This window comes from Tachysurus fulvidraco, chromosome 2 (genome assembly GCF_022655615.1).
Source record: "Tachysurus fulvidraco isolate hzauxx_2018 chromosome 2, HZAU_PFXX_2.0, whole genome shotgun sequence".
Taxonomy (NCBI): Eukaryota; Metazoa; Chordata; class Actinopteri; order Siluriformes; family Bagridae; genus Tachysurus; species Tachysurus fulvidraco.
The window spans coordinates 17,342,991-17,363,953 of record NC_062519.1 but is presented as its reverse complement, the minus strand read 5'-3'; the positions used below and the strand labels follow the sequence as shown (position 1 = coordinate 17,363,953).

The following is a 20,963-nucleotide window of genomic DNA, read 5'->3' as shown; positions in this document are numbered from 1 at the left end:
AAGTTTTATTCCTTATGACTGGCTTTAATAAGAAGAGGAAACAGTTTGTGTTGTGACCGGATTGAGACACGTCCTGTGATTTATTATAGGAAGTCAGGTGACTGGTGCACGAGGGCAGTCAGGGGCAGGTCAGGGGCAGGTGTATTAACCTTTATGTTCCTTTAATGACACCGTATAAGAGCTGTTTATATTGTTTTAAAGGCTTTGCTTTAAAAACTAATCTATAATAATAATAATAATATTAATAGCAACAACAATAATAATAACAACAACAATAATAACAATAATAATGATAATAATAATAATAATAACAATAATAATATATTAATAACAACAACAATAATAATGATAATAATAACAACAACAATAATAATAATAATAACAATAATAATAACAATAATGATAATAATAATACACACACACACACACACTTCAGTCTCTATAATTCCCCGCATTCATGGTATTTTTATGTTGTTTTTTTATACAAATAAATGCATATAAATAAATAAATCACATTGTCGTGTTTTTATAAAGTATGTAAATGTATTTATATTTAATTGCAGAAACACGTTCAGCTGAATGCATTAATTAATAAATAATAAGATATCCTACTGAATGTAAATATTGGGACAAGTGCAATCAGGGGAACCGGAAGCAGATGTGTCGCGCGCGTGCGCAATTTATTTTAAATTCAAATCCGAAAAACCGTAAACGGTAAAAACGTCTGGAAAAAGCAAACAGATAGAAGAGACATTTAGCATTAAATAAATACTTAAAAATACTTAATATATAGAAATAAAACAGGAATACGAGAAGATAATTATTTCAGGTCTTCGTTTGGTTCAATGACGGCGTCCAATCTGTTAGTAAGTTATAAAGTTATAAAACAAACTAAAACTGAAGGCTCCTACACACCTTAACACGGCTTTTCTACTGAAATGTGAGTTAAAAACGCAATTCTAGATTATTATTATTAGTTATATTGTTATTACTGATACGTTAACAAGAAGGTTTTGTGAAATCTTTAGCTGTAATGCTTCTCTTCACCACACGGTGGCAGTCACATCAAAGCAAAGACATTTGTTTCATTTTCAAAAATAGTTCCCAAAGAAGCACGTGCCTGGTTAGAGATTTGCGTGTTGTCATGGTAACGCATGGACTGATTGACAACCCGTAGTTACTGTAGAGTGAAGAAGTATTTCTAGAATTATAATTTTATTTAGTGAACATAGACAAGAGTATTACCACTTGTTCAAGCACATTTGTGGAACAGTACTAACTATTATTAACTAGTAACTAATTAACTAACTGTTTAGCTAACAATACACTGTATGCTGTTAGGGAGGATGTGGCAACTGTATAAAACACTTAATGTTGGTTTAGAGGGAATTTGTTGAACACACACGTACATACATACATAAATACATACATACATACACACACACATGCATACACCCACATACACACACGTATACATACACCCACATACACACACGTATACATACACCCACATACACACACGTATACATACACCCACATACACACACGTATACATACACCCACATACACACACGTATACATACACCCACATACACACACATACATATACACACATATACATATACACACATACTTATACACTTACATATACACACATACACACACATAAATACATACACACATACATACATACAGTCACACACACACATACATACATACATACATACATACACTCACACACACACACACATACATACATACATACACACATACATACATACACACACACACACATACATACACTCACACACACATACATACATACATATGTACATACACACACATACATATATACACACACTCAGAACAGACTCGCCTATGGTCCACCAAAGAAGTTGAGTGCACGTGGTCAGCGTCATACCCAGAGGTTTGTTTGGGAAATAAACGTATAGGTTGAAGGGTTGGGGCAGCAGCCTGTCAGTGCTCACTCCATACGCCACACACTGCATCAAATTGGTCTGCATGGCTGTCGTCCCCAGAAGGAAGCCTCTTCTAAAGATGATGCCTGCAAATAGGTTGCTGAAGACAAGCAGATTACTGGAACCATGTCCTGTGGTCTGATGAGACCAAGATAAACTTATTTGGTTCAGATGGTGTCAAGCCTGTGTGGCGGCAACCAGGTTAGGAGTACAAAGACAAGTGTGTCTTGCCCACAGTAATGGTCTGGGGCTGTATGAGTGCTGCCAGCACTGGGGAGCTACAGTTTATTGAGGGAACCATAAATGCCAGCCAACATGTACTGTGACATGCTGAAGCAGAGCATGATCCCCTCCCTTTGGTGACTGGGCCGCTGGGCAGTGTTCCAACATGATAACGACCCCAAACACACCTCCAATACGACAACTGCCTTGCTAAAGAAGCTGAGGGTAAAGGTGATGGACTGGCCAAGTATGTCTCCAGACCTAAACCCTATTGAGCACCTGTGGGGCTTCCTCAAACAGAAGGTGGAGGAGCGCAAGGTCTTGAACATCCACCAGCTCCGTGATGTTGTCACGGAGGAGTAGAAGAGGACTCCAGTGGCAACCTGTGACCCTCTGGTGAACTCTATGCCCAAGAGGGTTAAGGCAGTGCTGGAAAATAAGTGCTACACAAAATATTGACACTTTGGGCCCAATTTGGATATTTTCACTTAGGGGTGTACTTACTTTTGTGGCCAGCGGTTTAGACATTAACGGCTGTGTGTTGAGTTATTTTGAGGGGACAGCAAATTTACACTGTTATACACACACATACATACACACACAGACACACACACACACATAAATACATATGCACACACATATACATACACACACATACATACACACACGCACACACACACACACACACACACACACAAACAAAGCAATAAGTGAAAAAAATTCTGAATCTTATGTCACATGAATGTGATCCACATGTGCACTTTAAAATAGCGCAGAATATTAATACAATCGAGCTACAATTCTTTTTTTTCTCCAGCTGTTCTCTTTTCATAACAGCTACAACCAGCGAACGCAGGGAGGTATAATCTTGTTTGTGAATAGAAACATTTGGGACAGAAATTGTTCCCTTTTCAAAGTTTGGCTTTGTATCGTGATTAGAATTTATTTTCTGTATCGATTTGTTGGCACAAGGCATCGCACGGTGTTTTACACGGTGGAGGCATCAGCAGGGCTCTGCATGTGACGAGAAGATAGGCGTTGCTGATGTAACCACACTGGTGTTAGAAACCTGTTTCTCTGAAGCAGCTTTTATGGTTAACGAGTAGCAGCGATCACAGCAACGAAGATGAACTCAGATACCAGGCTTGTAGAAAAGTACTTACTTTGAGATCGTAATGTACGTATTGCAAGAGGATTTAAACTCACTTTAGGCTAAAGGGGATTTTAAAGATATATTTTAAAGCAAAGTTGATGCAGCTGACGAACGGACTAACAGTATATATTAAACATAGCACTAAATTTGAAATAAAATGCAGTTTTTAATACTGAGAGCATTTTAATCCCGATTTATATCAAATCCCATGTGAACATGATTTTCCCAGACAGCTTTATATAAGGCGTTACATAACAGGCTGAGAAACGGCCACATGGCTTCAGCAGATAAACAAGGCTACAAAGACAAAGCTAACACATGCAGCTTTTCCACAAGAAAAAAAAAAACTTTATTAATACTTTTTAATGTGTCAACAGCATTTTTTTTTTTTTTGACAAAATATATACATTAAGCAACCTTCTGTTAGGTTAAAAATAAAAATCCCAAGTACCTCTTCCTATACAAAACTAGTTTATTGTTTAAACATTGTACATTCACATTTCCTGCTTCTCCATCATTTAATCCAGATTTTAAAAAGATTTACATATCTGTCGTAATTTTACTGCTTAAACAAGTAAAGGCAACAGCACAAGCATACAGTAGATCTGTCTTAATTTGACCAGACCTGGACACAGAGCATGATGCGAATACTGCCACAGTTTTATGTACATAATGTCTCATGACTATCTGGAAATCCCCTCTTAATCAAAATGCAAGAAAAAAAAAAAGTGACGTGTATAAAAAAAAAAAATAGAGACGTACAAACGATGTTGTATAAACGTGAATTTCACAATGTAGTTACCTCACAAGTAAACCACCTACCTGCACAAGCAACAATGAATTATATACTCAGAATCTCTCTATTAAAAAATCTATGATTACATTACTCCCTTATTTACACTAGCGACCAACATCGGGGCTGATCGGCTGCGCGTGCATGGGCATTCGATGCGTTCGGTTTGCCGGATAACTGGCAACGGGGAGACGAGGCTGTCGCCGTTGTCTCGTTTTGTAAAAGCTCTGGTCAAATAAACAGACCGTTATTTGGTAGCATTCTAGGCTGAAAGGAGAGTCTTTATTTAAAGCAGCCAGAGGGTCCCGAAGTGACCCTCAAAGCAACACAAAGAAATGTCCAAAAAAAAAAAGAAAGAAAGAAAGAAAGCAGCATCTACAGGGGTTTCGCTAGCGACTTTTTTTTTTCTGGTTTACATTCAAAACATACAAGATATGTGCAAAGGGCAGTGTCCTTGTCGTTTATCTGTTAGGGGCTGTCTGCACATCACATTCTGGATTTAGGTTTTGTTTGTTTATTGAAACATTCAGCACAAGCGCAGAGAGCAGATGTCCCCGTGTAGCAATCCTTCCTGAAGTCAGACGATTCAGTGTCATTTATCATTTTCACAGTGACTCTTAAGTGCTACACCTGTGTCCTCATCTCACATCCACTCCCTCAGCGTGGCCGGTTTGTGCTCGTCTACACACCGACTCGTTCTCCCGGCATGTACCGCTTTGGCCATGATGGAGGGAGTTTTGCCACTAGGCAGGTGTACGTTTGTGAATTTTTATTTATTTTAATAACACTGGGGGAAGGGCAGGTATGACTCTGATCTTCATCAGCATATCCTCCACTGTTAACATTCAGAGGACGGATGTCGGAGGCGAAGGGCACTCCAGTGGTTATCAGTCTTTGGTTTCCAGATTTAAGGGGGGTATTTGTTTTAGAGCCTGGTGCAAAGCTGGAGAGTCTGTATGAACATGAGAGGTATTTGGGGATGATATTCTGGGTGACAAGACAAGTGACAGGGGGAGTTTCTCAGGAGATAAGCCTGGCGTTGGACCCCCAATGCCAGGGTACAGCATAGGCATGCCCCCGGGGTACCAGCACTTCTCTAGGACCGGGAGGTATGCGGCGGCAGCAGCAGCCGCCGACACTGGAGGGAGGAGGTAGAAGGGCATGCACAGAGGTGGCTGGTGGGAGGAGAAGCTTGTGTACCCACTGTGACCCAACAGAGATTCGTCTTCAGAAGAGTCTGACCTTTGCCGTTTGGCCTGTGGCTCATCCCACTCTTCCTTGATGCCATATTTCAATTCAGTGCTTTCTTTGATGTAGTAGCTTGGCCGCTGACCCTTGGAGTCACGCTTGTCTTTGTCCAGCTCACCACCGTATCCGCTGTCCGTGTCCGTGTCGCTGCCACTCTGCTCACTGCTATGTGGGTAAGTCCTCTGAATCACAGGGACGCAGTTTTTGGTGTGGCCCTCTGGCATTCTGTCCGGTGCAACCACAGACTTCTCGCGAATCTCGTGGGCTTTGTGGGCAGGGGAAGGCGTGTCTTGGCGCGGGCTGATCGGCCGCTGTGGCAGCTCTGATGCCAACTTGTGCAGATGGTTGAAGATGTTTGTAGGAGTCAGATCCTGCACATTCTTCTGGTTTGCCATGTACTGCAGAATCTCCTTGGCACACAAATGGAAACCAGAGCGGAACATCTCCTCGCTCTTTTCAAAGCTCCCGTTGGTGTGATCACCTGCAGCAACACACGCACACACAGGCAGATTACATACGAGTACAATCTCATCTCAGGGTTCATTCCTCTCAAGCCAGTTATATAATACATGCTTACGGGGCATGACAGACAGGAACAGACGCGGTAACAACGGATCACGTTACTCAGAAGTTTGGGTTTATTTATTTCTTTTAAATAGAAACAAGCGACGAGTTCATCGCTCAAACGTCTAAAGAGCGTTTGCGTCACTGTTTCTCCACAACAAGCTACAAGCAGGAGTAAAAATTAAACATTTATCATCTCAAACTCACCGATCTGCATTCCACTCTGCAGAGATATGATTTGCTGCTGCTGCTGCTCTAACAAGCCGTTCAGAGCTTTCACGTGCTTCAACGTCAGCTCCAGCACCACAGCCTTTTCCAAATGGCCCAGCGTCTATAAAAGGAGGAATCACTCAATAAGCCTGTTTATCTTTCTTATGTAAGCTGCCTGAACCAAGGGCGAACCCAAAGACACAACGAACATGCAAATCCGGCTTTAAAAACAAAAATCAACACGCTCGCAGTTTTCACTCTTTAGAAGCATAGTTTATATTTGATCTCACAAAAAAAAGCACAGTATCTCAGCAGCAATATCTCTTACGTTCCTGTTCCGAGCAACCGAGTTTACATTTAAACAAATCTGCTCTGTTGCTTTAAATACTGCTCTAATTTGATCGGGTGCATTATAGTGGGTGTATTAACATACATGAGAACTTCACTTATATTATACACTGTAGTGATAATCCATAAACACAATATTTTATGTCAGCTTATATTTAGAGCAAGCGTGACTTTAATCCGTGTCGTTTCGATTAATATTTTTCAACTCTTAAACTTTTAGAAAGGAACTTCTCATTTTCTGTACAGGTTTATAGCATCAGGTTTATGGACTGCCTTCATGTTACAAATTAGACATAATGAAGTCAATTATAAATCATGACGCAAAAAAACAAACAAGCTAACAAAACAAATCAAACTAATGAAGTGAGTTTAAAACACAACACTGCAGGTGGCGCTACAGATAGACCTTTAAGCCCTCCATCCAGTCCTATGGACACTTACAGAGAGTTTCAGGTGCTCTGGTAGCAGGTCCTTTAACTGGGCGATGCATTCATTTATCCTGTCACGTCTTTTCTTTTCAATCAACCGATGCGGCAGCTTGTAAGTGTCCTGCGTAAAAGAGCAGAAATGTTCAATATACAGCATCAAAACAACAACTATTCTATTCTCTAAACTGTCCACAACTCTCATGTAGGACTGAGGAGCAGACATGAAGAATTTATTTATATATATATATATATATATATATATATATATATATATATATACATATAATACTCGTATTAAAGATGAAATAAGCAAATAAAGCAAAGAACTGAAGTTAGTGATGGTACCTTGGTGTCCTCGCCTCGTTTCGCACCTCTTCTGGGTTTGTACATGTACATGTGGAAGTCCATGCTGTATGAAATAAAAGGTTAGGAGAGAAGAGTCAATAAGAGCTTAGGGACAACGGCACAGAGAAGCATAAGGAAACTTTATGAGCTGTTACATCCTTCTGCGACATGGAACATTGTTTTCTTTAGGACCTTAACGCTAAGTCAAAAGGGTGCATTTATTTATAGTAAATATCGCGCACAAGGTATTGAGACGTAAATGGCTCTTACCTCGGAATGGCAGCCATTTCCATCGGGTTCTCTTTGGCCAAACATGGAGGAGGCTGTGCGCTCGTAATCCGCTCCATTGTCCAAGTGTCCAAGTAAAGAAATAACGGTGTGTGTTTTTTTTTTCTCTGCTAAAAGTACACTTAAATCAATCACTATACGTCTGTATACTACACACACGCGCGCAAAGTTCGTGTAATCGCTCTTAAGTATATAAATATCCTCGGAAGAAAATTGTCCCACGTTTTCTTTTCCGTTTATATGATTATTTGAGGTTGTAGCCTGTAAACACGCACCGCGTGCACGCACACACGCACAAGCACGCACAGGACGGAGCTGCTGCTTCTGCTGCTGGAGAACCAAGGCGCAATAGTTCAGAAGCTCCGGTCGTCGGTTAAATGTGTGTGTGTCAGAGAGTGTGTGTGTCAGAGAGTGTGTGAGCGCGGTGGGTGGACTAGACTACGTGTTAAATAAAAAAAAATGTGACTGCAGACACGTCTCTCCTCCCTGCTCCGTCACATGAGGCTCACGTGTCGGACGGCGCTTTCAGCAGCTCTAGTGTGTTAGAGATAAATCTACCCTCCCACCTCTCTCTCTCTCTCTCTCTCTCTCTCTCTCTCTCTCTCCCCCTCCCTCCCTCCCCTCCGTGTCCCGTGTACAACCACGCGCTTTTCGGAAGAGTCCAACAGGCTGAACGGCGATGTAGAAAAGCAACACAGCCAAAAATAAAGGCATCTTATAGTGCATTGGTTTAACTAGTGGGGAAAAAACACAACTAAACACAATTGCACGGGAAAAAACTCACAATGAATTTTAACTTTATTTTATTTGCAGTTGATTTAAATGTATGCAGAAATATTTGTTGCTATTTTCTGTTTTTTTTTTTCTTCTTTTATTTTTTATTGACAGTGTTTACTGGCACAAAATTAGAAAATCATAATAAATTAATTTTAATAAGAAAAATAGGTTAAAATGAATGTTCTTCAAATCAACATGTATCTCTTATTTTGTCTCTCTCTCTCTCTCTCTCATTCACCATCTCTCTCTTTCTCTCTCTCTCTCACACCACTGATCAGGTATAATATTACAACCACCTGCCTATATATTATATATTAATAATATTGTGTAGAATATGGACTCCACAAGACTTCTGTAGGCGTGCTGTTGTTTCTGGAGCCGAGACAGTAGCAACAAGTGATGTAAGGTCCCATTTAAGTTGCAAGATTAGGCCTCCATTGTTCAGACAAATTGTTCTTCAATTGTTCTATGCTCTGATTCTCACATGTCCATTGCAGGTGCTATCAGTGTGGTCACTCTGACCAGCCTGCAGCTACACAGCAAGCTGTAATGTAGTGTTCTTTCTCCTTACTGTCACAGTTAGTATTCACTTTTTGCTACAATAGCTCTTCTGTGGAATCCAACCAGACAGTCTCCAGTTCACACACACATCAGTGAGTGCTGGGGCATCCTTGGCTCCTTCTTTGGACCACATTTAGCAGGTCCTAACCACCTCACAAGACATGGTGTTTTGGAGATGCTCTGACCCAGTCATCTTGTGGTCAATGGCTGATCAGTGTAGTCACACACACACACACACACACACACACACACACACACACACACACACACAATATGGGTTGAAGGTGGTGTTGGTTAAAGTCTAGTTCAGAGTTTGGTCATTTCTTGGTTAAGGACACCTCATTTCTAATCATTTTAATCATTAAAGATTTTATCAGGTCGAGTAAACATGTTTGAGCAGGGAAAGCACCAGGTGGGTTTAGTCACTTATTAGATGCACGTCATTTAATAAACATGTAGTTTTATATACTGTTTTAGACGTCAACAAAACTGCAATAATAGCAACATGACATTTAGGTAATTATGAAACTATTTTGTGTGTCTCAGAAGCAAGAAGCAACACACACACACAAACACACACACACACACACACACACAATGTTAGTTAAGTAAATATTTAGTAGTAAATATTTTTCCTGCAGGCTCATTAGAGCTTGATTAAAGCCCAACCGGTGCATGTTTTCTCTCTGGGTATGAATGCACACAACTTTTTTCTCCTTATAGCACTTTATCACACACACTCACCCGCCTCTGTTTTCTGTTCCACCGCCAGATGTACAAGTAGTTGCACTTTTCTGAATTCAGAACTGAATTCGCTTGAAGTGGGTTTTTTTTAATTCGCACGAAGAATTCACCATGTGTGGAAAGTTCTCTTAACTGCTTTCATGTCAGACGTGCATCATCGAGATGATGCAGCAACTTCAGCCTTCCTTTTATACCGACAAGAAGAAAAGAGTGACGATGTTCACTCTTATTAACAGGACAAATAAATTTCCCCAAGGTTTTGGAACATCTTACATGATTTCTGTTATACATGTCACATTCTACACGCGAACTAAAAACTTTACTTGGAGAAAAGCTGCAGTTCCTCGTGACATTTATACTGCAGTGATAATAAGTCTGTAACTGTGGAGATACTGTAGGCTTAAGAATTCTTTCAAAAAACATCAGAAACATTTTATTCAATTTTTTATTATTAATTTGTCAAATAAAGATATTAATAATTTTGGATTTATTAACATATTGAACTTTACCGCATCACACGATTGCATTTTTATTAGTCGTTGATTACTCCTTTTTTTTCTTTTTTCTTTTTTCTCTTGTAAGAATCTACACCATATGCAGTTTGTTGCTCGCTTTAATGGAACGAATCAAATCTACCAAGCTAAAAAAAAAACATCAAATGTTCCCAGCAATTACAGGCACAAATTCACAGTAATTATGCTTTGTTTTTGCCCAAAGGGGTTTCAGTGTGTTTAAGTCGGTATTTAAAAACGACTTAATAACTTCTTAACAGCCTGCTTCTTATGTTTCTCTTCTTCTTTCAACAACCTTGCAGTAGATAATCACATTAACACGGGCAGATTCTTCAACAACAACAACAAAAAAAATCAAGCCCATAACCTTTATGAACAAAGTGAGCCATTTGTAGCTTAAGGTGTGAACCAAGGAATTTTAGGTGGTCTGACATTTGTTAGCTGAATCATATTTGCACAAAGTGGTTGCAAAGTGTTGCTTTGTTGTTTTGTACACGCTCTCTTTCTGAGGAGCAACAGAGAATAACAGGGTTTATTTGAATACAAGGAGAAGCGGGCTTAGCGCCGAGAGTTTCTCAGCACTGACTGAGTCACTGTCAAAAGGCATCCTTTAAGACTCTTGGTACGACGTTGTTACTTATCGGAACTCTCAGCCATTTTGGATTCGGCAGATTTTGCTCTCTCTCTATATATATATAAAGATATTATCGTGTGTGGATATATTACATGCATAAAATATAATAATTTATACATAGTAATATATTTTACAGTATATATATATATATGATTTTGCAGCTTTACCCCTTCTGTTTTTTTTTTGTCTAATCAGAGCTAAACAGCACAGCATCAGGACACGAGCCGATTCTCGCTCTACACCACAAAAGGGGAATTTGTCCACCGGCCCGAACGTCACACAGGCAAACACTCCAGAAGCACAGTGTGGTGAGTCCATGTATAAAATACCTAACATTATCACACACACACACACACACACACACACACACACACACACACACACACACACACACACACACACACACACACACACACACACACACACACACACACACACACACAGTCTGACTGCTCAGTCTGCTTCACTCAGGTGAATACATGCAGAACTGAACCACAACTATGCCTCAGATGAGGTGTAACTATGACCTTATGATCTCTCTCATTCCAGTGAAAATTCCAGCTTTCATTTTATTATTATTATTATTATTATTATTATTATTATATGTCGAATCCTCAGCGGTCCTTTGTTTCTACTCATTCTCACATCTTCATCGACTCCCACTTTAATAAACATTGTAACCCGTCAATACACAGATCGTTGTTTTGTTTTTTCATCCTCTATAGAGCTCGTGTAGCCTTTCGCCCACACCATGTTGGGAAAAAAAGCTATTTTGTGTGATTTGCATGACGTTCTGTGAATCAAACATTCCACACTGACTAAACACATTGCAAACGTAAGTTTATTAACCGTTCTGTTTAATCAGGCCGAGTGGTTTGTGGTACAGAGTTAACGTACGTGTAAGAAAAGTTAGTTAGAACTACAATAACTTTAGTATAAACTACTAAAAATGTGAAACGATTATGATACGATGATGAAAAAGATCGTGATTACTTCAGATCCTGATTGGCTAGCGCTAGCAGCTTGTAGGTTTCCCGTTGTCCGTGTGATGCCAGGCAGTGAGTTGGGTTTTGTACCGACATGTTTTTGTCATTCCAAATACTTTCTCTTTCTTATTTTGAATTCAGTGAAGATGTTCATCATCATCATACCGATATATATCACACATTACACTTCGAGCATGTAGGAGCAGCAAAGCCAAAGAAAAAACAAACAAACCAAAAAAAAAAAAAAACTTATCTCAAGGTGAATTACAGGATTTATTAAATATTGCTAAATTAATTTACAGTCTTGACATGTATTAAATTATAATGAATATCTCATCTAACTTTCATTAACAGTGCTATTCATTTATAGTACGTCTCTAGGAAACAAAGGTTTCTCTCTCTCTCTCTCTCTCTCTCTCTATATATATATATATATATATATATATATATATATATATATATATATATATATATATATATATATATAAAGAACAAAGTCCTGACAAACATATTACACATCTTTTACAGAGGTGAAATAAAATCATAGCATAAGAGAGAGATCTGTTTGTAAGTATTGTTCTGAGCACTTACTCGCTCCTGTAGAGATTATTACATTGTGCCGCTTTTACAAAAATGTCTTGCGTAGTCGATGACGAAGGCGTTTCTCTCTCGGTCTATCGCAGGACCTCTGATGAGGCTCTCGGTGCAGATCTCACACTGACGCTCAGAGGCTCTCGTCATCCGACTGTTATGAGACACGATGCTTAAAAATCTAATGCTCTAGATTCTTAGTAACTTACAATTAAAACACAGAAACAGAGTTTACCAGATTACCAGAGCTTAAACAGATTAAATGCTAAACTTATCATTTTAACACTGCAAAATATTAATGACCTTTTATTTATTTTCTGAACAGGCAAAAAACAAAAAAAAACAAAAAAAAAACAAAAACAAAGGAAAGAAGATAATGCAGGAATGCGTGCACCGTGGTGTAGTCCGTCCCCTTTAAATGCCGTTTATTACATTTTTTTAAAATAAATACATCAATAAATAAGAAAGAAAAAAGGCCCATATAAGCAACTGGGTGACTAGTTAAGTCCGATTTGTGCTAAGTTGGCTCTAAGTGCTTGATGCTACGAGTCTACGGCGTCGCGGTAGAATCGTGTAGCGGAAAAACGAAGGGCGATGAAAAGCGTTTAACGTGAGAAATGATTATCGTCTCATTAAGAGACATTTTACATCTGGACACGTTTGCATATTAAAGTAGTAATATTGCACAAAATACAAAAATAAGACATAAAATACTGCTTGCTTACTGGTCAGGAAATACAAAACGACGTCTCTTTCTCTGTCCAGTGTAGCCCCGTGTCCTAGTGTCCCCCATGTCCTAGTGTCCCCCGTCACCGAACGTTCGACTGAGGGACACGACAATTTGTGTTTGTTTAAATTATTTCCTTAGTTAGTGTGCGTAAGTCTGGAAGGAGTTTTGCAGGTCTACATCTAAGGGCAGATGTGTAACATGGCAGTTCAAGGCCTGATGAAGCTCATCCACACACACACACACACACACACACACACACACACACACACACACACACACACACACACACACACACACACACACACACACACACACACACACACACACACACACACACACACACACACACACACACACACACACACACACACACACACACACACACTCAGGCAGGCTGCTGAGGGTTCACATTCATGTGCTGGGGATGTCCGAGGAGTCCGATCCTCTGCTTCTGCTTACGCTGTTCAGTCATCTGTCAGGGGACACACACACACGCGCACACACACACATATACGGAGGGATTTAATCTCTTTTAGCTGCCACATGCACACACACACCTTGTATAAACCAGGCACTTCGAGCAAGAATACTGTTCAATCTGTTCCTGTCCCTCTGCAATCTCATGCTATATTTCCCATTCTCATCAACAAAAAAAATCAGTCTAAGAGAGAAATGCATTCATTTGTAATATTGTTGAGTCATTTGGGGATTTTTACAGATGACAAACAAGCCAAATGCTAACACACTCATGCTCATCCGCTTCGGTAGCTAGAGGAGCCATCATCGAATTGCCCAATTAAGTTATGACCGTGTGAATGTACGTACAAATAAATACACAATAAATACAAATGTCACACTTAACACATTAGACGCATTTTAGTTCGATAACATTTAGGTTGCGAAACGTTACGTCCGACAGACACTTGACGGTTATATAATAAACATCAAGGTGTCTACAATAAACTGATAAACGTCTTTATGATCTCTCCAGGTGAGAACCGTCTCCTGTCACTGAGACTCATGACCACACCCTCGAAACATAGTTCAACCTGAGGGGTTTTCAGGCCGGTCGAAGGTACGGTTTAGCTTTTAGCTTTTTAAGTAAAATAAGTACATATTTAAACATGATTTTGGATTTATTGTTTTTTAGTTTTTGTTTTTAATTCATATTGATTCATAAAGTCTCCAGAGTGCAGGAATTTCTTTAAATCTTTTGCAATGTATTAATGTTAATGATGAAAACAGCACACACACACACACATATATATATATATATATATATATATATATATATATATATATATATATATATATATATATATATTGTGTCTGTGTGTCTGTGTGTGTTAGCATAACAAATTTACTGTATCAAACTACCAGCTGTGTGTAAGATAAGTGTTTGTTTTGGTCTAAAAATTCATTTCAAATATCTTTTCAAAAAAAAAAAAACAACGATTGATAAAAAAAAACAACAATAATTTCCAAAATTTCAGACAGAAACTGCAAAAGTGAAAGGTAATGTATTTTTTTTTTTATTTTTGTTACTTGACCTTCTTTTATTTCCCTCTGTCTGGGTGTCAAAAGAAGTTCTAGTTCCTCCTATGAACTTCTCATTTGAGAGTCTCCTAACAACACACACACGCTTTGATATAATTCTGTTCGATTCGACCGGATTTACAAGAAAGTCTGACTTACAGTGTCACTGTTAGTTCGATCACGCTCGACATGGTACCAGCTCTGGTTTTCTAACAGCATTTAATCATCTCTGCCTGCAGTGTTATTTATGTGTGGAAACAAACAGCGCTGGTTCGGAGAACTTTGTCTGGAACACACTTGAGTTGATTCAGAGTGAAACAACACTTGGCCTTGTGACGCAGGTGAAAGATCATCTAAGTACCACATGGGTTTGTTGCACTGATCACAGATGTGAGAGGGGGAGAGAAAGGAAGAATGAGAGACAGAAAAAAAAGAGAAAGAGAAAGAGAGACAGACAGACAGAGACGACTCATTGCCCTTTGCTCTGATTAGGTCTATGACCTTCGTTGGATTTTCTTTCTTTCTTTTTTTTTTTTTTCGAACCAATCCCAAACATGCACCAATCCTGGAGCTTGAAGCTCACTACAGACGGCGCTTTTCTATTTGGACTGAATAGTTATTTGTCTAGTTTCATTGTGAACAGAAACCAGCTCTAAATTAGCACTTTTGTTCTGAGGTTTCACACATAAGGCCCCGCTGCCAATATCAAAAGATTATAAGAGCGTTCATAGAGGATCACGTCTTCCTGTTCATTTCGGGTTCGTTTCCTTTTTAGTGCGATAAAGAGTGCACCGTGACGCAGGACCGGGCCGCGTTATCGTGCGCGAGGTCTGTGTGGTCGTGTCTCATACCTGCTCTTTCAGTTCAGTCAGCTGGCCAGACAGGTTGGAGACCAGTTTCATGGTGGACTCTAGTTTCTCCTGCAGGTTCCTGATCTCGTTCTGCTCCCCCTCAGCGTCGCTGCTCACTAGCGACATCGCCCTCATCCGAGGAAACCAGTCCAAGTTGTGCTCCTGTTGGAACAGTCATAAGCGTTTAAAGCTCGACGTGTCCTTTGCGAGGACACCAGAGATGGTGTATGTTAACTTTTAACCCTAAAACTGTGCTAAGTTATGTCATCAAGTTATTATCGGTTATTCGTTCCATGTCATTTTGTCAGTCGGCTCTCTGTTGGCTTTGGCTTTTATATAGTACACGCTTCGCTAAACGTTAACGAGCCGGGATCGCCTGAAATGTCCCGGGTCGTTTGTAACGTGTGTGTGTGTGTGTGTGTGAGCACAGATAAAAATCAGTGAAACATCTAAAACAATGTCAGTAATTTTTTTTTTTTTAATCCTACAAAATCAATCCAATATGTCTCCTCTTACTACACGTTCCATAAATACGGGTCTCGGATACTAAATACTGCTAAATTTAATGCCATATGATTTATTTCTGCACTTTCTATAGATTTAATTTGTTAATAAACAGAAAATTATTCTCCCAGTCGACTGGAACAGCATTCATTCGATTGCAAATTAGAAACAAACAGCGCTCTTAATCGCAAATGTGTGCTTTTATGTAGGAATAAATGAGTGAGATCCTGCTGTCGTTATTTATCTTTATCTTTCCGAGTGAAAACGTCTCTGATGCCGGACAAATTGTGTAATTAAGTTACGGGGCGAGGAGGAGACGAGGAGACGACCTATCGAGGGTCACATGAGCCTACGGTTCCGCTCCATCTCACAAAGGAATTTCACAGATAATCCACACTAATTCGATCGACTTAAACAGCCAGAAAAACGCAGCGTTATATTGTGTTAAAAAGCCTAAAACACTGAGCATGCATTGGCCTCGAGTCAGAGTCCGCTTACTTCATCTTGTGGGAAATCACTGAAGACTAGCGGCCAAAACACCAGACAATGCTGCGTATTTAAAGGATTCATGCATGATCTGGCAGGCACACTTCCTGTTGGTCTCTTATCTGGGTTTTCGTCTGTGCATAGTGAGTCTCTCTCTGTGTGTCTCTCTCTCTCTGTGTGTGTCTCTCTCTCTGTGTGTCTCTCTCTCTCTCTGTCTGTCTCTCTCTGTGTCTCTGTGTGTGTGTGTCTCTCTCTCTATCTCTCTCTCTCTCTGTGTGTGTGTGTGTGTCTCTCTCTCTGTCTGTCTCTCTCTGTGTCTCTGTGTGTGTGTGTCTCTCTCTCTATCTCTCTCTCTCTCTGTGTGTGTGTGTGTGTCTCTCTCTCTCTCTCTCTCTCTGTGTCTCTGTGTGTGTGTGTCTCTCTCTCTATCTCTCTCTCTCTCTGTGTGTGTGTGTGTGTCTCTCTCTCTCTCCCTCTCGGTGTCTCTCTCTCTCTGTCTCTGTGTCTCTCTGTGTGTGTGTGTGTGTGTGTGTGTGTGTGTGTGTCTCTCTCTCTCTGTGTGTCTCTCTCTGTCTGTGTCTCTCTCTCTCTCTGTCTCTCTCTATGTCTGTGTGTGTGTCTCTCTCTCTCTCTGTGTCTCTCTCTGTCTCTGTGTGTGTGTCTCTCTCTCTGTCTCTCTCTGTGTGTCTCTCTCTGTCTCTCTCTCTGTGTGTCTCTCTCTGTCTCTCTGTCTCTCTCTCTCGGTGTGTCTCTCTCTCTCTGTCTGTCTGTCTGTCTGTCTCTCTCTCTCTCTCTCTCTCTCTTTAACCATATCTAACAAATCAGCAATAAGCACTTGATGTAGAATAACCTGAAATGTTCCCATTATGTAAACAGGTGTTTATATAGTAAACAGGACTAATCACTGCCTTTAGCACCTTCATGACACACAAATGTTCAGTATTCAGTAAAATTCAGCACACAAACTCTGCTTTAATATTGAAAAGCAAGTACACAGTAGGTGTCGACAGGGAAGACTCGAGTTCTTTATGTGCTCTGATCATCATCACCACACGCTTTAAACATGTAGAAGCTGCCGAAGTAAAACTATTTCAGACGTCTGACCCGCCGTGACCTCGGCACCAAAACCTCATCCGGATACATTAATAATCCCCTATAAATTCTACATCCAATCAACCGATCGCTTCTGAAATATTGTGCCAATGATTAGAGAGATGATACGAAGAAAACCCCCAGAATGTCTGAAGACTGTCAGATCATGTGGTGCATTTTAATTTTGTATAGAAATAAAACTGAAACTACATTAAAAATTAAATTTAACTAAAAAGGTCAATAAACCCAGAAACATTAGATTTTTTACAGTTTTAAAATTTCAGGCTGTACTTTGGACCAGCACACAATCGTGGAAGCCTTGATCAGATTCTTCATGGATGTTGAGTGAACTGGATATTTAATGTATTAACCTGGGTATTAATCTGGGTATTAACCTGTGTATTAATCTGGGTATTAATCTGGGTATTAACCTGTGTATTAATCTGGGTATTAACCTGTGTATTAATCTGGGTATTAACCTGGGTATTAACCTGGGTATTAATCTGGGTATTAATGTGTATCAATCTGTGTATTAATCTGGGTATTAATCTGGGTATTAATTTGTGTATTAATCTGGGTATTAATCTGGGTATTAATCTGTGTAACAGAAACAGCCATTTCTGTACAGTTACTTTATGCAATATAATTTGACCGATTGGGCTGCAGCAGAGGATGAATAATCAGGATTTTATTATTTATTGGGTCACTCTGATAAATATAATATGACCTATGTAAAATAAAGGGTTTTAAAAAGTCTCTCTGTCTCTCTCTCTCACTCTTTTTTTTTTTTACTTTGTGATGTCACGATCCGCGTGACGTTTTTAAGTCTGTAAATAAAGTTTCCTTTAAAAAAATCAAAATCTCTCTCTCTGTCTTTCTCTCTCCGTCTCTCTCTCTCACTCTGTCTTTCTCTCACTCTGTCTCTGTCTCTCTCTCTCATCATCCAATAAGCAGTGAGGAAAACAATTAAGGAGTTTAAGAGAATTTAGCACTTACAAATAGGACTCGGGGGGAAAAATGAAGGAAAAAGAAAGATTATCTGTCTAAAATGATTAAAATAGACTTTACCTGTTCTACTAGATACATAATCAAAAATTATTATCAATAATAATAATAATAATAATAGGTAAACAATACTCTAGTATTAGCAATAATAAGAAACAAATCTGAAGCAAACAAACTGAAGAGGATCTAAAAGTGCAATACAATGTTAAACCGCGTGTGGCTGCCAGATGAAGTCCCCTTCTGTCGCTGTCAATACACACAGGGAAATCACGCTGCCAGTGATGCATAGACACACACACTAATTCTGAGAGTAGAAGAGGAGTGTGTGCGTGCACACAGGAAGTGAACACAAACACACGCACGTAAGGGTTTGTGTTTAATCTGTTTAACTCTGTCCAGCTGTCATCTCAACCACAGCGGCCCACACCGTCGCCCTTATTAGCTCTTTAACGCCACGTATTCTAACAAACCTTTACACGCGATGACTAGCTAGTGTTTTCACATTCGGCTAGTCAAATATTCTACTTATCGAGACAGACACGTATGGATATCGCACATCTGCGTATAATAACTTCAGCGAAAGGACAAATCGTTACGAATCTTCAGAATCTTGTTAATCCGGTCTACAAAAACGACGTCTGTGGAAATAGGTCAGATATCTCGCAATGAAACCGTCAGTCATCGTGACTCGGGAGAAAAGATTTATACTTTTATATTTGTGTAACATTTCTACACTAAATACACACTAGAAGAGTTCGAGTAAACTCTCAGTAAGTGCTTCAACAAATAAGCGCAACATTTTATTGGCTAAAAACCGGGTCAGGAAACGTTAACGTTTACATCGCAGTCGTACAAACGACAGACCAACCACCTTTTAGCACGTTCATCTAATGAAGACATTCGTGAAGACTTCTACTGAAGTAGAAGGAGAAGAAACATGAGGTTATTTTTTTTTTATACAGGAGGTTCTTTTGTCACTCACACACTCACTCACTCAAACACTCACTCACACACACACACTCACTCACTCATTCACACACTCATTCACTCACTCACTCACTCACTCAAACACTCACTCACACACACACACACACTCACACACACACACTCACACACACACTCACACACACACTCACACTCACTCATTCACACTCACACACACACTCACACACTCATACACACACACACACACACTCCCTCCCTCACTCACTCACCTCACTCGCTGGGCAGAAAAAAGTCCTTGTGTATTTTCCTACAGGTCTCAGAAATCTGTTCTAAAATGCTAACACATTTTTTTATTTTAACAATAAATCCTTTTTATTTTAAAATACTTTCGCACACAGTCAAAGTATCAGGTCACTTTTGTGCCCAATCAGATCAAGTCGTCGTCGGTGCAGAGAGATTTGTAACGATAATGTTGTTAAAGCATTGCTATTAAAGTGACGGCGGATTCTGCAGCTCGGGCGGCTATAAATTAAGCTGCGAGTCATTTGTAGTGTGACTCCTAATGATTCACTCCGAGTTACATGGCCTTCTAAGCCAGGGATTTGGACCTCACATATTTCTTTACCTATTTATCTAATCAATTTATGATATTTAAATGCAGAAATATTGACCCTAATCTATCGGATGAAGTTTTCGAGATGAAACGTTTATCGGTGACCGACACAAAGCGCCGACGCCGGAGACTCCTTTCTTCCATGCTACAGAATCTTCTCCTTTCCTAAAAGCTCTCCATGACTCTGTTTCACAGCAGGGTTTTGTTCATTAAGCACAGATTATAGATCACGTCTCCGTGAACAAGTTGTTACTCTGGAAATACCTTATTAGTACGGGCGCGTTCATATAAACCCGTCTGTGACGTCAGGAATCGGAGCGAACGCTGTTATAGAAAATTAACACACACTTTTTGACCAATCGGATTCAAGAATTCAGCTGTGCTGGGGTTTAAATTAGATTAGTCTAGATTGGTTTTAATCTCAACCGGATTAACGGTTTGATGCTCACGGATCTGATGAACAGAAAACTCCGAACGCTTAACAGCACGAGGAAAGATAAAATTCTAGTCTATTATTAACTGTTGAGTTTTCGACGTTCCTTCATGACAGCTGTTGTTCCTGGGTGTAACGACCGTCATAGACGCCGCAGATAAATCGAGGGAGAAGGTACAGTAATAAACTTCATGACTCACACTTGCAATCCTCACTTCCTCTACTTTCAGTTCTACAGAAAACAGAACTCTGGCTATTTCTATGAAGAAAAAAAAGTCCCGCCAAACGTGAATATAGAGATTACTCAAGTCCACATCCGTTTTCAGCAGGCTACTAACTTGGAAATGTGAAGGCGGATGAAATTGTCACAAGGTGAAGTTTTTTT

At 39.7% G+C, this 20,963-nt stretch overlaps 2 protein-coding genes and 1 long non-coding RNA gene across 18 annotated transcripts in view; 1 reads left to right on the top strand and 2 right to left on the bottom strand.

The window, feature by feature from the left end:
- The first annotated feature begins 573 nt into the window (after positions 1–573).
- On the top strand, positions 574–18,318 carry LOC113647185. 4 transcript variants are annotated; one of them, XR_003441617.2, is made up of 5 exons: positions 574–940; positions 11,002–11,114; positions 14,105–14,188; positions 14,889–14,990; positions 17,867–18,318. It is a non-coding gene; the product is annotated as an uncharacterized LOC113647185 (long non-coding RNA). The 4 variants fall into 4 exon arrangements; XR_007139249.1 differs by lacking the exon at positions 17,867–18,318 and adding an exon at positions 14,607–14,628 and having other exon boundaries at positions 14,889–16,035; XR_007139245.1 differs by lacking the exon at positions 17,867–18,318 and having other exon boundaries at positions 580–940; positions 14,607–16,035.
- On the bottom strand, positions 3,809–8,093 carry bhlhe40 (basic helix-loop-helix family, member e40). Its single transcript, XM_027153807.2, has 5 exons — positions 7,561–8,093; positions 7,291–7,354; positions 6,959–7,066; positions 6,167–6,290; positions 3,809–5,876 (listed from the first exon to the last, which is right to left on the bottom strand). Exons 1-5 carry the CDS (start codon positions 7,635–7,637, stop codon positions 5,035–5,037), a joined length of 1,215 nt encoding a protein of 404 aa, XP_027009608.1. The 5' UTR covers positions 7,638–8,093; the 3' UTR covers positions 3,809–5,034.
- itpr1b (inositol 1,4,5-trisphosphate receptor, type 1b) overlaps positions 11,630–20,963 on the bottom strand; it is an 80,098-nt gene continuing 70,764 nt past the window's right edge. For 12 of the 13 annotated variants that reach the window (XM_047807016.1, XM_047807035.1, XM_047807040.1 and 9 more), the window contains 2 exons: positions 15,501–15,662; positions 11,630–13,585 (listed from right to left, as the gene is read on the bottom strand). In XM_047807016.1, coding sequence (XP_047662972.1) covers positions 13,499–13,585; positions 15,501–15,662 — 249 coding nt within the window. In that variant the 3' untranslated portion in view covers positions 11,630–13,498. The remainder of the gene's footprint in view (positions 13,586–15,500; positions 15,663–20,963) is intronic. The other variant, XM_047807022.1, reaches the window with a different exon arrangement.